General features: G+C 36.6%; 1 protein-coding gene across 3 annotated transcripts in view; it reads right to left on the reverse strand.

Annotated features, from left to right (window-relative positions):
- Window positions 1-17,000, reverse strand: part of TAF4B (TATA-box binding protein associated factor 4b) — a 108,936-nt gene that overhangs the window by 34,826 nt on the left and 57,110 nt on the right. For 2 of the 3 annotated variants that reach the window (XM_086372902.1, XM_086372903.1), the window contains 3 exons: window positions 11,804-11,934; window positions 7,278-7,403; window positions 2,427-2,483 (listed from right to left, as the gene is read on the reverse strand). In XM_086372902.1, the coding sequence (XP_086229028.1) occupies window positions 2,427-2,483; window positions 7,278-7,403; window positions 11,804-11,934 (314 nt within the window). Of the gene's footprint in view, window positions 1-1,640; window positions 1,756-2,426; window positions 2,484-7,277; window positions 7,404-11,803; window positions 11,935-17,000 lie in introns of all 3 variants that reach the window. The other variant, XR_015153787.1, reaches the window with a different exon arrangement.

Below are 17,000 nucleotides of genomic sequence, written 5' to 3' on the forward strand. Positions count from 1 at the left end.
AATGGATAAACAGTAAGGACCTAGTGAAGAGCATATGGAACTCTGTTATGTGGCAGCCTGGATGCAAGAGGAGTTGGGGGAAGATGGATACATGTTTTTGTATAGCTGAGTCCCTTTGCTGTCCACTGAAACTATCACAACATTGTTAACTGGCTATATCACCAATACAAAATAAAAGATTTTTCTTAAAAAAATATGGTATATTTGATTCTAAACTAGAGGCCCTAAGAATATTAGTTATCAAGAGTTCTAGGGGGCAAAGGGATGACAAAAATGACAATATTTTACTTTTATTAAACATGTGCAACAAATACAGGGTGGCCCTGTTCTTGGAACCGGGCCAATGTATCTGATTCTTTTTTTAATCAAAGAGGATTTAAAATAGCAAGCAACCAGAAAACCTTCCAAATATTTTGGAAAGAAAATATACAGTCTTTTAAATCTTGCTAGGAAAAAGAAATAAATGGAGCCGCGAAAAGAGTGGGGAGAAAAAAGAACAGGTTTGCCACCACCTGCTCTCATGGAGAAGTTTTTTTCTCCTTCATATTTGCTTTTAGACTTTTTTGAAAAATCCTATCCAACTATTCATCCCTCAGGGAATTTAAAACACACACACACACACACACACACATACACAATTAAAAGAAAAACCAACCAACCAACCAAAACCACTCCATATAAATTTGAAGGAAAACTGAATCTACTCATTCAGAGGTTTGAAGGTTTATGAAGGAAGAACAGACAGGATAAGGCCTTTAATGATAAAAGGGTAAGATTTCTGATACATATTTTCCAAAAGTGGCTGGAATTGGAAGCAAGATAACCATCTAATCCGTCCTTAATGAAAACAAAGAGGACCACACATGATTCAAAGCAACCACAGAGTGTCCATCGCCACAGAATCCACCATCAAGCCAGGCTTGCTGAAAGAGTATAGGTATAGTTCTTGTGGTTCCTTTTTTCAGGTGATATTTTTAGGTAAATTTTCCACTGGAAAGAAACGAGTACCAGAAATCTTTTTGTTGTTGAAATACAATGATTCTGGTTTCAAATCATTTTTAACGTTCTCCTTTCATAGTTCTCTTCACCCCAATCCAGAAACTCCTCCATCCAGAGTTCACGTTTTCTTCCTTTTCTGTTTTAGTGAACACACACCACATTGATTGTAAGGATCTTACTAGATTTCCATTTGTTTTGCCTCAGCTCCTACATTAATCCAAACAATAAGGGCCCTTAAAACATTCATAAATAACCTGCTGCTGCTGGCACCTAGGAGCTGAGTGCAGCAATGTTAAGCAACAACAAATTTCATAGTTCAAGAGGCACAGTTAAGGAAAAAGGTTGCTCAGGAAATCACTCTTATTTAGCACAAAGATCCTTAAAAATTGCATGAAATCAGTCAAGTAACTATAGAAACCAATTTCTTCAGCTCCATATCACACGTCTCACACCTCAATTGTCTTTATTATCGTCTGCTGTCAGATCCTTAATCAGAAATGTGAACAGGCTTGATGATTTATTCAGCAGGGAAAAGAAATCTGTAGGTCAAGTGAAAAATTTCACACACACACACACACACCCACACCCACACCCACCCACCCACCACCCACCCATCCATCCACACACACCCCATCTTCAACCTTAGGTACTTTCATTTCCTTCTGTTCTCAGCAGCTCTGGGGGCAACTCCAGTGAGATCCAATATTAAGGCTCAATTAAAATAAGCTCCAATTAGTGGAGCTTTTTTCTCTGGGGCTAGAAAAGTCAGGAAATGGATATTGGGAAATGTAAAAAGTCAGCTACTGAGAGGAGGCTGCAGACATAAATGAACTTATTTGTTGATTTCTACAGTTGCTATGCAGAGGCCTCTGGGAGTAAAAGCTTAACCAGTCTAAGCTATAAACTAAAACCCCTGCAGCTAAACATGAACTGTGAGAAACAAGGGCTCCATTCCAGAACAGAAAACTGCTGGGCCCAGAAAATTAAAAGCCAGAGGCGTTTTCCATTTAAAACTAAATCCCAGTACCACCTCCCAGCCAAAGAATTATAAGCAGTATCAGATTTACAAAACGAACAATTACCCTGGAAAAATGTAGCCTATTGTACAGTCCCAGATGCTAAATCTCAGAAGTTTCTTTTTTTCTTTTTTTTTTAATCCCACATTATATTCCTCCAACTGGGCTGCTGGAGTTTACAAAGAGCCATTTCTAGACAGGCCTAAGCCTTGAAAATAAATTTTAAAAAGAGAGCACATAACTCATTGACCTCATTTGAAGCACTGCCCTTGCCTTCAGCAGTTCCTGTCCTTCCCCAAGGCTTCGGCAAATGGTATGCAACAGCAAAATAAACCCTGACCTAATTGCCAGGAGAAAGCTGCCAACCTTCCCTCCAACACAAAGACAAGCATGGTAACTTGAAAGTCCTACCTCTTTGGCTTTCTGCTTTAATCTCAGCTGTTCTGGATCTTCTTTATTGGAACGACTCTATCAAAGGAAAAGAAAATTTTAATAGAAATTACTAGCATCTAAACACCATAGTTGCCGTTAAATATTTAATAAATGACAATTTTCTCTTGTGATTGAAAACCTTAGCTCTGGGGGAAAATGCCTCAATCCAGTCCCGTGCTCCCCCTACCTCCTCCCACCTCATCATCTGGGCTGGCTGCTGCGGTTCTAGCCTGGAGGAAGTTTATACAGAAAATGATGCTAACAATGTCGGTCAGGTCCAGTTGAGGCATGACGTTGTTCTTGTTGGAACACTAAAAACTGAAACATGGATGGTACAGAGGAAGGCAAGCAAAGGAGGATAACTGTTAGCTTAAATGAATGAAAACAATCAACACTGGCTAATCCTCAGGTGAAGCCATTTTGGTAAAACATATGGTATTTCAAAGACTATTACAATCAAGAAACTGATGGACTTTGAACTGAATTTCTCTCTCTTCAAAAGTGTAATTTTTAAGAATTAAGGAAGAAATACCCACAGTGTTTTCACTAGAATATGTTATCTTCTTTGGATTCTCTATTGCACTTAGTTGAATGCTCTGCCCAAGTAAAAGTTCAAAAACTGTTTATTGAATGTTTCTTTCCATGCTAATTCAGTTCAACATTCCAAAAATGAATAATTTTAGAAGACTGCTATAAGAAGAGAGCTACCTTCTACATGTAATGCTATGTTGGATCAAAAGGTAAGGAAGGAATTTTATTTTTGACACCTTGGACATTTGTCTGCTGAAAAAGACACTATGGACAGGTGTATCCTTTTTCTCATTCTAACAAAATTACCTAATTCCTTATAAATCTGAATATTTATTCTAAAAAGTGAAATATTAGCTAACTAAAGATAGGCTAACAAAATAAAAGCTAAATGTATTTTCCTAATTTAATAGAATTTTGTTAAAGGAAAATACTAGAAACTGTTTAGATTTGAGTGCCTTCTAATTTTAAACACCTTAATACTTACATAAGATTCTATTCAAAGTAATTTTTTCTTCACTTTGTGTCCAATCTAATAGAACAACTTCACTCCAACTGAAACTAAGAAAACTCCTTTATTATTATATCTACGTTAGGAGAGAATGAGTATGTGTATGTATGTATTCACACAAAAACATGTGTATATGTGTGCATGTACATGTTTGTGTATATAATACTTTGTCTCAGTATAAAACGGGCACATTTTGTTATCAAGTTTTTGTGAGTCAACCAACATTTAGTGACTACCCACAGTATGTATCCTACTTGACTTGTCACTGTTCTAGGCCTTGGAGATACAGAAATGAGATGACAAGACAAAGTCCCTGCCTAAGAAGATAAAAATAATAAAATTCACAGAAATTAAACACAGCTGTGAAACACAAAATATTTACGATGGGGAAAAATAAAAAATGACTGAGAATGGTAAGTGCTATAAAGAAAACAGGATCATGTGATAGAAGCGGGGAGTACTTCTACTGCTAGAATGGGACAGAATCCATCGCTAAGGAGTGAAAACTGAGTGGAGATCTGAATGACAAGCAGGAGGCAGCCACACAAAGATCTGAGGGAAAACACCCCAAGCAGAAGGCAGAAGTCACTGCAGAAGCCAAAAAATGGGAATCTGGTTGGCACACTTGAGGAAAAAAGGAGGCTGCTGCGGCTGGATACCAGGGGCCGCCTTGCAGGCCACGGTAAGGAGTTGGGGTTTGATTCTTGTTATAAGAAAAAGCCACTGGAGGATTTGAAGCACGGGTGTGAGATGCCACCGACAAGACACTTTTGAAAGGACCCTGGAGGCCGTGTACAGGGTGCACTGAAGGGACCCAAGACTGGAGGCACAGGAACACAGAGCAATTAGGAGACTGTTCTAAGACAACTGTTGTGAATACAAGACTGGGACAGAGATGAGGATGACTTGAGCCGGCATCAGAGCAGAGAAGGTTACAGTAAATAATTAGATTGAAACACATGTTGGGGGCAGAGCCAACCACATTTACAGAAGGACTGGACACAGGGTGTGAAGTAAAGAGAGGAGTCAGGGATGACGCCTAGGACTGCGGTCTAAGTAACTGGAAGGATGATAGTTCCAACTTTCCGAGAAGGTCAAAACTGCGCTAGATCTGGGGAAGGGAACTCAGCGATCAGTTTTGGATGCCTCATCAGTAGTCTAGGATACAAACCTAGAGAGCAATGAAAGCTCACTGTGACTGGAGCTGAATGAGCGAAGAAGGGAAAATCACGAGGCAAGGTCAGAGAGGGAGGTGGGTGCCACTTAAAATTTGGTAAGAAGTTTGGATTTTAATTTAAGTGCAAGGGGAAGCCACTGAAGGAATTTTATGCAACAGAGACACATACATGATTTGTTATGAAAACATTATCCTGACAACAGTATGAAAAATGGATTGTAGAAAGAAAAGGATGTTAGTTAGAAGATATAGATGTTCAAGGGCAAGATGACTTAGAGTGGTGACAACAGTGATGAAGACAGGGTGATGGATACATTTTGGGAACTGAATAGGAAGTGACTGGATGCAGGACAAGAAGAGAGGAAAGGAGTTAACAATGACGTCCTAGGTTTCTTGGCTTGAACATCTGGGTGAGTAACAATGTCATTTACTGGCTAAGAAAACCTGCAAGACTACAAGGTGAAAAGAAGGGAAAGTGAGAGCAAATATAATATACTACATCCAACAAGAACTAAACGAGTATTTAATAGTTTATAACCTTGTTTACAGCATAGTAATTGGAAATAAAATCCCAATAAACCACCTCGTTACAGAGGCTGCATGCTTGCTTATAACACTCACAGGCTCAGGAAAGAGCATCTGCCTGTCCCAGCTGCCTTTCCCAGTGCAAGAGGGGTCAAAAATGGGGACTGAGACTGTGGGCAATGAGAAGCTGCTCAGTCACACAGCTCTGGTGCACCCTGACACATGAAGGTGTAGACCAGAGACCAAGAAAGAAGGGAGATGAAGGGCTGTGGAGGCTCGCCAAGGCATGGGCCAGCAAGCATGGCAGCCAATTGCATGTGCCATGAAATGAGGGTAGGGATAACAGTGGTAATAGACAGAAGAGTCAGTCAACATGGCTGCTTGAAAGATTAGTTACATTGATCAAATAAGTAAATAGCAAATATAAGTAAATATATCAAGGATAATGAGAGCCAAGTTTCTGACTACAGAGTAAATACTTATAAACATGGAATGGTTAAGGGTAGGAAGAATCCTAAGATATAAAATAGTGTCAAAGGTATTCATATAAAAAATTATAGTTTTATAATATAAATTTATGGTTTTATAACATACACACACAGAAAAATACTTATTGATCTGTGTGTTTATATGCATATGTACACATATATACATACCATACATATACTTTCTACCTCTGTCTATTTGACAGGGTCTACATGTAATAATACCCTCTGAGCAAGGGGCACACGGTAGGCTCTAATCTTGTTTCTGGGCATTATCTTCAACTGAAAAAATATAGGCTTCCTGGGAGAAATGACTGATTCTATGGCTGGGGAAGATGAATGAAAGCTGGGCCTGGAGTATCTTGTGCCTGAAAGTAAGGACATGTTCAGTGAATGATGTTAATCAGACAAAAGAACAGAGGTGCCAGCTAGAAGGGTCTCCCACTCAAGAGATCTGAGCATCAGAATAAATCATGACAATAACAGGTTACAACCTGTTGAATCAAACAGAAATCTGAGAGGCCATACTGATAAAAATGAGTGAATGAATGAGAGAAAGAAAAGCTCTTCCATAGAAGACAGTACTAACAAATGTGGAAGACGTGACAAGAATAAAGAATCACCATTTGGCAGCCATCGTAGATGTAGCTGATTCATAGATATCGTCTATAGATGCTAATGTTGCTAAGTGGAGTTTGATAACATATGGGATTATTGGTATAATCCTATAATACCTTTCTACAAAAAACTAATTGATTACAAAGGGGAAAAGGGCAAATTTAAAATAGAGAGAACTGATCAAGGTTGCCTTTTGAAAGAATCAGCTGAGAAGAACACAGCATCATTTCTATGTATGTATAACCACCAAGAATGCATGACCTAAATCAAATCGCGAGGAAACACAAGATGAACTCTGGTTCAGAGTCACCTATAGAAGGAAAGGCCTGTACTCTTGAAACCTGTCAAAGACATGAAAGGAAAAGGGTGAGGCGATCTGAAAGAAGGAGTCTGAAAAGAGATGACAACTGGACAGACACATATAGCTGAACGGGAAAATGGACCTTGAAGGAAAAAGATTTGAGGCAGCTGGTGAAAGCTGGCTGGGGTCTAAGGATTTAGATGGTCGTGTCATATCAGTCACATCCTGACTTGGAAGGTTATACAGAAGACTGTCCCTGATTTTCCAAACACATGCTACAATGTTCAGGAGTGATGATGAGATGTCATGTCTAAAGCTTGCTTTCAAAGGTTCAGAGAAAGACTAGAGAAAACAGTACGAGAAACCTCTGAATTGAAAGAGAACAGAAGAAAAGAATAATGATGATGGGAGTGTGTACCTGTTTCCAGAAACAGTGGAGATGGAGCAAGTACACTAAAATCTTAAAAATGGGAACCTCAACTAAAAGGAGATGTGTTGTTCTGGCAACCTTTCTGTAAGTATGGGATGATTTCAAAATAAATAAACTTTTAAAAACTATTCCATTTTAAGAAATCCTTCAGAGACATCTAATGGCCTAACAAAACCAAGACAGACAACCAATGATAAAGCTGATTCTGACCTCCTTGCCAGGCCATGTTCACTCATAAATCACACAGGATCTTACCTTGGCTGCTTTAAGTAACATTTCTCTTTCTTCTAAATCCTTTCTCTGCTTCTCCAGTTGATCTAGCTTTTCAAGAAATTTGAGCTGTGATCTGGTGTCATTAGACAGGATGTAATTTTCACTTGCCTGGGGAAAAAAAAAAGTCTTCTGATGATCCAAGGCAACACATTCTACATTAGGTCTTGTTATAAATCAACTAAAGACAGTTACACCAAGATACATAGGGAGGTAAATTTTTAGGACGTAATATTTTATTTCTGCTAAACGAACAACAAAGCAAGTATGTTAACCATTCTTAAAATCTGAGAGGCAATTTAAAAAGAAGTTTGAAAATCTCTCAGTCACGTCCAACTCTTTGCAATCCCACGGACTGTAGCCCGCCAGGATTCTCTGTCTATTGAAGTCTCCAGGCAAGAATACTGGGGTGGGTTGCCATTCCCTCCTGCAGTGGATCTTCCTGACCCAAGAATGGAATCTGGGTCTCCTGAATTGCAGGCAGATTCTTTACTGTCTGAACCACTAGGGAAGCCCTCATTCTTAAAATGTGAGAGGCGATTAAGCAAAAATTTCAAAGAGCTTTCCTAGTAAGCTTCATCCAGAGGGGAGGAAAAAGGAATTAAGCCCAGTGGATCCTGATAGTAGGAATAGAAAGCAAAACAGTGTATTGTTTACCTATCATCTAAATCTTTCTAGTTAAACTACTGTCAATCTCATCAGACTTTAATGATTAATTAAATCTTAGGCCCATAAAAGATAAAAAAAAAACAATCACCTCCCTGAAAAACATACCAAAGATGAAAGTTATCACCTTTGCTTCTATTGCTGAATTGGTCTAACTTTGACAAACAAATGCAACTTCTATCAAAAGACAACATAAGATCAAATGGCAAACATTAAAATCCTAAACCCTGTTGTGAGGATTTCCTTAAGCTATGGACTTGGGCAGAAACTTCCATAAATTAGAGTTATAACAAGAAGTGTAATTATTCATCTTCAATGTTCCATAAAAGGATAAAGTTTACAGTTTCATTTATTCTGATATGCTAAAGTATAAAACAGTGCTTTACAATCTAAATACTTTATTTTCTTCATCTGATAATGACCACCCGTCTCTCTTAATATTAATACACATATGCTTGTTGGGGTGGGGGGTGACTTCCTGCCATCTATTCATCTCAGTAATTCAGACATCTAAGCTATAGGAGGGAGACTGTATAACAGGAAAACTGAATGTTTTTAAACATTTAGTCCAACAGTCAGTGCCTGGCTTGGAAATCTGGTTACCGTACCATTCCCATCTTTGTTTTATCCCAAGCTCATGGCTGATTCAATTAACTGGGACTGAGAGATTTCATATGCCCAAGATTCTTTTTAAATTAAATTTTTATTGTTGGTATTTAACCAGATCAAAGGAGTATTACATAGTATAACGAACAAGGATGTATTAGTGCTACTTATTTTACTTTGTGTTTAATACAAAGAAGAATTCTCAAATGTTTTTTAAAGTTAAATAATACAAGATAGAATATGGAATACATTATGGGCCAACCATAGAGGCATAAACAAAATAACCAGTGGTTTCTTAAATACTTCATTTTTACCATTTTTGTGTTCATACACTCTGGAGATAGTTTACTGAGAGGATTTAATTTAAAAGGACAACAAATGCTAAATTAAAAAGGGGCAGAGACTTTCTAAATTTGAACCCAATCTCATTTCCATGCTAAGATTCCTTCTCTCTCTCTCTCTCTTTCAGCTCAGTGCAACTACCTCTTGCTTAATGCATCCTTCCTTTACTCTTCCAGATCCTAAACAAATGAGTGTCTTCCCTATCTCTACTGAGTCTCTAACTTTATTTAAATAACAGTAACCCCAATCTTATCATGATCCCTCCTGTCTATCCAGCTGGTCTAACTGAAGTCTTCTTGGATCACAGAGGAGGGTGGTTTAGTAATGAAAATACAAGGACTCAGACCAAATGATAACATCATCAAGTGAATCCCATCTAAAGAAAGCACTACAGCCCCTTTCGACTGGAAAACACTGAAGCTTTTCCACAGCCACCGGCACTAGAAGACTCTTAATATATCTTCAGTGGGGAAAAACCTGGCAGCAAGATCAGAAGCTTTGCATGTGTTTACTTTCCACCTCTTTATTTAAATTTCAATTTATGGACTATGATTAATTAGAGAATTATATCTAACCAGGTGAAAGATTATCAAAAGTAGATGGATTTCAAATCAAAAGCAAAATCCCGCCATCTCTTTTAATAAAAGTAGCTCATTGTTATGAAATTCATGGAGTAAATTTTCCCACACTGTACAGATAAACAAATCCTATCAGGATGAACCAAAATATAAGGACAAGGCTCAATCTGTGACAAAAAGGTTATTATAATCAGAGTCTACAAAATAAGTATAACTTTGAATTAGATCCAAAAATAATTAAATGATTATCATTTCTATTTAAAGAAGGATGATCATGCAGCTGCCTTTCTATATGCATGAACTCACACAGTGGCATTAGCTATGTTAAAGAGTAAGTGTGGAGAAAGGCAGAGGGGGTGAAAATCAATCAGGATAGACAATATTAAGGCAGAAAATTAAGGAGGTATTAGCTTAAGCCTAAGTTACTGAGTTTCTAAGTGGAGTAGATACTATCCATTTTGCCTGAGGCAACTAAATCTTTGGAATATGTGCTGCTGACATACCTTACAAGAACCACTCCATCTGAAGGTAATACATAATAAAGCTTTGGATGGTATTTGGGATAGTAAACATTACATTGGAAATTGTAATGGAAACCATTCCATTACAATCAATCATTGGAAAAATTCTATCCCATACTAAATGTATATGCTACATTTTGTACAGAAACTGCCTACTGTAAATGAAAGTACACTCGTGTATCTCTGAAACAACAGGGTGAGGAAAAGGGGAGAATTCAGAAAGAGACAGTTTTACAACAGTAGTTGAAGTCTTTAATACCTTACTTTCAATACTGGATTGAGTAGTTAGACAGAATAGCAATATGAAAACAGGACTAACACTACAAACCAACTAGATCTAACAGACATACTGAACACTCCTCCCCAACAACAGCAGAATACACATTCTTCTCAAGTGTGCATGGAATAGCCTCTAAGAATGATCATATGTTAGGCCACAAAACAAGCCTCATACATTTAAAATGACTGAATTGTGCTAAGAATAGTCTCTGACAACAATGGAGTGAAGCTAGAAATCAACAGAAGGAACACTGGAAATTTCACAAATATGTGGAAATTAAACAACATACTTTTAAATAACCAATAGATAAAAGAAGTCTCAAGGGAAATCAGAAAATAACTAAGAGATAAATGAAAACAAAAACACAATGTACCAAAACTTATTGAATGCAGCAAAAGCAGTGTTTGAGGGAATTTTATAGCAATAAAGAAATGCCTACATTAAAAGAGGAGATTGTAAATAAGTAACCAACCTTATATCTTCAGGAAACAAAATGAGAAAAGAAAGTAGGATCATTATCACTGACCTTACAAAAATAAAAAGGATTACTAGAGAATATTATGAACAACATTATGCCAATAAATTAAATAACCCAAAAGAAATGGACAAATTCCAGCAGTACACAGAAATAAATACTGACATTAGGGGTCTTTTTTTCCTCATTTTTTTCTGATGACATTTAAGTCAGTATAGCAAATTCTCAAAAAAGATTTATGCAACTATAAACAGTTCTCTCAAAATTCTAAATGAAGCAGAAAGGGGAGAAAATAGAATGATTTCCTCCAGGAAATTTACCCTAAGCATAGATGATACTTCCCTAGATTCCTTTTAACCTATGTCTAGGATATCATGACAATGACCATTCTTGTAAACTCAAAACCTTATAAGGTTACCCATGTACCATGTTGTATAAAATCTAGCTGTGAACATTTCTTGATATGAGGGGAAAGGTTATCTTTTTCTCTTTTAACCTTCATCAACCAATATATTTGTTCTCCATCAAAACCATAATACAAATAAATTTAGTGCTTTCATCTTGATGATGGCAAGTGATCTGGTTCATACCATTTGGTTCATAAGATAAAGCTATTCGTGCATGTAATTTTTTTAAAATAAAAGTCCTCAATGCAATCACTTAACTCACTGAAAGGAAACGGGAGTTGCCAGCAGAGTACGGATCACTGAAGAGAACACAGCTACCCAATATTTCTTTCTAACACATCCTCCCCTTTCCAGTCAAGAGCTTTAGGAAGAGAAGCCTCAGGCATAACAGATGCGTATTTCAGTCTACACTAACACAGAAGCTTTGGATACTACTGAAACTCTGTTTATTTGTCATGTAAACATATCTAAATAAGGCACATTAGGAATGAGAATTTGATTTTCTACCAATATGAATTATGTCTCAACCATTTCCTTGAAAAGTGTACCTAGAATATGAATCCATAACAAAAAGCTACCTTTAACAGAACAAAAAGGAGAGAGAAGAGCTTGGTTTTCTCTAATGATTTCCTTTACCTTGTAAGTTGTCATTCGATGCTGAGCAATTGTAGTCAGTTTTTCTAGAAGGCCTCGTAATCGCTCCTGTGTTGCATGGGAGATCAAGTTCACAGCATCAGAATTAAGTTCCGTAATGTCATGCTTTTTACCTGTGGAAGCAGGGAAAATCCATTACGTGTTTTAGTAGAGGCTGATAATTGAAATAATTAGCACAGCAGGTATTCTGTTCCCCCTGGAAGTCATACCCATTACGAATAAAGGTTTGGAGATTATGATTTTCCTGGTAAAGTCACAACTTCAAAGATCTTAGACATTACATTAATAAAACCTAGCCTGGAGCCTCAGAAAATATAGACATTGTTTCACTTAGCCTCTAGAATCATTCTCCTTGCAAGGTCATTTATAGGACAAAGTTAATAAGAACACAAATCAAGTCTAGTGTTCAGGGAGGAAAATGGTAACTGCAGAAATTAGTGCTGTATTCTGTTAATTTTAGTAATTAAAAAAATAGAAAATTACATTTTGCCCTGTTTGACACTGTTAGCAATTTACAACATTTATTTCCATGAATTCAGATTGTGAGTCTCTGTTAATAACTTGTCTACATGACACACCTATACTTTTTGTACAATACCAATCATGCTTACTTTGCACTAACTCATGTTCTATAAATTGACTTGATAATTTACAAGTTGAAGTGAGTTCAAAGCCTCATCATTTTACTCATCAATTTTAAAAACTTCTCTTTCACTATATCTCTTTCTATAAATAAACCAAACTTCTATTCTTCCTTCTGCTAACTAGGAAGAAAGTTTCAGGAAAACAATTTAGACCACATACCCCAAAACAGAAGCTTACTTATAAAACAACCTCATCAGTATTTAAACAGCAGTTCTCCAGCTCAGTGAAACCACCTGTATCATCAGAGATGATAACCCTAAAGATATACGCAATTACGTAATCTCATCTAAATGAGTTTTCTAAGTGCTATTGTGTTTGTTTTTAACATATGCATTTACACAAACTTAAAAATATAATACTTAACTTGCACTCTATCTGAAATACATTCTTATATATTCAAAGTGTGAATAAGGATTGCAAAAAAAAATAAGCTTTAATTTAAAAAGCCAACAAATCTTAAATATATTGTTTGATCATAAATGCTGCCATAAGAAATGTTGAACTTTAGTTCAAAACATGGGCTATGTTAAACCAGACAGAAAAAGAATATAAAACGATTCAGCTTCATCTGTACCAAACCTTCAAAATGTAGTTCATTACTTTGTAGCAAAACTGAATTCATCACCGATATATGATTCAAGGAAGGGGAAAAAACTGGAAAGTCAAATCTACTTTAAGTCAGCATAAATAAATAGTGGGGCCTTGTATAGCAGCAATAATACAATTTCAAAACAATCCAATAATTAAAATTATAAGCAAACATGGGTATATAAAGGATGACATGCCAGTTGATACTTTAAGAAAAACGAACATTTAATAATATAGTGTCTGGGAAAAAACTTTGAAAATAATTGCATATATATAAAACAGAAGCCTAAGCTAAAGAAAAATCCATATTTCTAAAATACTAAAAATAAACAAATGTTGGGAGTTGCAAACAATTTCAGGGCTTAGTGAACAATCACATTTTCTAATATCCTCACTAAACTGATGATAAAACATGACAGAGTTCCAAAGTTAAAGTCTCACTTTAAAATAAAACACTCTCTTTGGTAAAGTTCATTAACTGATTAAGGAGATCAAGTTGGTGTTCAAAAGCTTACTATGTGATTTTACAGAAAGTCTGTGTCATTTAATTTAGGTAACTGACAAAAAAGGAAGAACACTGGCATGTTTACTCCCCTACCACATCCAAGTAAGAAAATCTTCCTCCCCAAATTCTTTGGGTTAATTTATAACTCCTGTTATTAAAAAATGATCTTGGTTCTGACCTGTTCTGTGAACACGAAATTTTATTATAAATGAAGAACATTCCTAGAAATATATAACTCGATTCACTCTATGGTTTTTGTTTTAAAAGCTTAGGTAATTGAGAAGGAAGAAGTTTTGCAGTTTTCCATCATATTAAATGACAAGTTTGTGTTTTATCCCTAAGAACTGAAAATACAAAGACTTATCCCCAGAATTCTTGAAAGCAGAGGTTAGCAAGCTAAATCTGGTCTCTCTTTATAGATACAGTTTGATGGGAATACAGTCTTTCGTATTTGTTCACATATTGTCTACAGCTTCTTTTGTAATATAACAGTAGAGGTGAGCAGTTGCGACAGACTATATTTGCCCACAAAGTAGCAAACATTTACTATCTGGTCCTTTGCAGGAAAAAAAAAAAACCTGTCAATCTCTGTCCTAAAAGATCAAAAATGTTCTTTCAATACTAAAAGTTCTCCTGTCACACAGTCTAAATCAAGCTAGAAATAAAATTTAGAAGGGGGCAGGGTATTGATAAAATTAAGTACGAATCTACTTGTACTCCACCAGAGTTCTAAATAATTATGTGGCTAAAAGCCGTTAAAACACCAGCAAATTTCCCAAGCCATCAGAGAAAGGTATGTGCTCAGGCTTAATCCCAAATTAAGGAACTGCCTCCTGTACAGTACAAAACAGAATGCAGTGAAGAAAACGAAAGAGAAAGAAAGAGAGGAGTGGGGAGGAGAAAGAGGGAGAGGGAGGGCTGGAGAAGAGAGTAGTCAAACAAAACACAAGCAAACAGCAAACAAACATTTTACCATTACTTTTTCTGAACTCCAATCCTTTTGAACTAACGTAAATTCTGAAAGTGAAAGAGGAGAGTGAAAAAGTTGGCTTAAAGCTCAACATTCAGAAAACTAAGATCATGGCATTTGGTCCCATCACTTCATGGGAAACAGATGGGGAAACAGTGGAAACAGTGGCTGACTTTATTTTGGGGGGCTCCAAAATCACTGCAGATGATGACTGCAGCCATGAAATTAAAAGACATTAAAATTCTCACTATTTGCAGATGACATGATCCTCTACATAGAAAACCCTAAAGACTCCACCAGAAAATTACTAGAACTAATCAATGATTATAGTAAAGTTGCAGGATATAAAATCAACACACAGAAATCCCTTGCATTCCTATACACTAATAATGAGAAAACAGAAAGAGAAATTAAGGAAACAATTCCATTCACCATTGCAACAGAAAGAATAAAATACTTGGGAATATATCTACCTAAAGAAACTAAAGACCTATATATAGAAAACTATAAAACACTGGTGAAAGAAATCAAAGAGGACACTAATAGATGGAAAAATATACCATGTTCCTGGATTGGAAGAATCAATATAGTGAAAATGAGTATACTACCCAAAGCAATTTATAGATTCAATGCAATCCCTATCAAGCTACCAACGGTATTCTTCACAGAGCTAGAACAAATAATTTCACAATTTGTATGGAAATACAAAAAACCTCGAATAGCCAAAGCGATCCTGAGAAAGAAGAATGGAACTGGAGGAATCAACCTACCTGACTTCGGACTCTACTACAAAGCCACAGTTATCAAGACAGTATGGTACTGGCACAAAGACAGAAATATAGATCAATGGAACAAAATAGAAAGCCCAGAGATAAATCCACGCACATATGGACACCTTATCTTTGACAAAGGAGGCAAGAATATACAATGGATTAAAGACAATCTCTTTAACAAGTGGTGCTGGGAAATCTGGTCAACCACTTGTAAAAGAATGAAACTAGAACACTTTCTAACACCATACACAAAAATAAACTCAAAATGGATTAAAGATCTAAACGTGTAAGACCAGAAACTATAAAACTCCTAGAGGAAAACATAGGCAAAACACTCTCTGACATACATCACAGCAGGATCCTCTATGACCCACCTCCCAGAATATTGGAAATAAAAGCAAAAATAAACAAATGGGACCTATTTAACCTTAAAAGCTTCTGCACATCAAAGGAAACTATTAGCAAGGTGAAAAGACAGCCTTCAGAATGGGAGAAAATAATAGCAAATGAAGCAACTGACAAACAACTAATCTCAAAAATATACAAGCAACTCCTACAGCTCAACTCCAGAAAAATAAATGACCCAATCAAAAAATGGGCCAAAGAGCTAAATAGACATTTCTCCAAAGAAGACATACAGATGGCTAACAAACACATGAAAAGATGCTCAACATCACTCATTATCAGAGAAATGCAAATCAAAACCACTGTGAGGTACCATTTCACACCAGTCAGACTGGCTGCTATCCAAAAGTCTACAAATAATAAATGCTGGAGAGGGTGTGGAGATTCCTTAAAAAACTGGAAATAGAACTGCCTTATGATCCAGCAATCCCACTGCTGGGCATACACACTGAGGAAACCAGAAGGGAAAGAGACACGTGTACCCCAGTGTTCATCGCAGCACTGTTTATAATAGCCAGGACATGGAAGCAACCTAGATGCCCATCAGCAGATGAATGGATAAGCAAGCTGTGGTACATATACACAATGGAGTATTACTCAGCCATTAAAAAGAATACATTTATTCTTTTTAATCAGTTGATCTTTTGAATCAGTTCTAATGAGGTGGATGAAACTGGAGCCTATTATACAGAGTGAAGTAAGCCAGAAGGCAAAACACCAATACAGTATACTAACGCATATATATGGAATTTAGAAAGATGGTAACAATAACCCTGTGTACGAGACAGCAAAAGAGACAGTGATGTATAGAACAGTCTTATGGACTCTGTGGGAGAGGGAGAGGGCGGGAAGATTTGAGAGAATGGCATTGAAATATGTAAAATATCATGTATGAAACGAGATGCCAGTCCAGGTTTGATGCACGATACTGGATGCTTGGGGCTAGTGCACTGGGACGACCCAGAGGGGTGGTATGGGGAGGGAGTAGGGAGGAGGGTTCAGGATGGGGAACACATGTATACCTGTGGTGGATTCATTTTGATATTTGGCAAAACTAATACAATTATGTAAAGTTTAAAAATTAAATAAAATTTTTAAAAAAAGGAAGCAATAAAAATAAATAAATAAATAAATTTTTAAAAAATGAAAAAAAAATAAATAAAAGACACTTACTCCTTGGAAGGAAAGTTATGACCAACCTAGACAGCATATTCAAAAGCAGAGACATTACTTTGCCAACAAAGGTCTGTCTAGTTAAGGCTATGGTTTTTCCAGTGGTCATGTAGGGATGTG

Source organism: Bos grunniens, chromosome 24, assembly GCF_055505025.1.
Source record: "Bos grunniens cultivar Pamir isolate PY7600 chromosome 24, Bosgru_T2T1.0, whole genome shotgun sequence".
Classification (NCBI taxonomy): domain Eukaryota; kingdom Metazoa; phylum Chordata; class Mammalia; order Artiodactyla; family Bovidae; genus Bos; species Bos grunniens.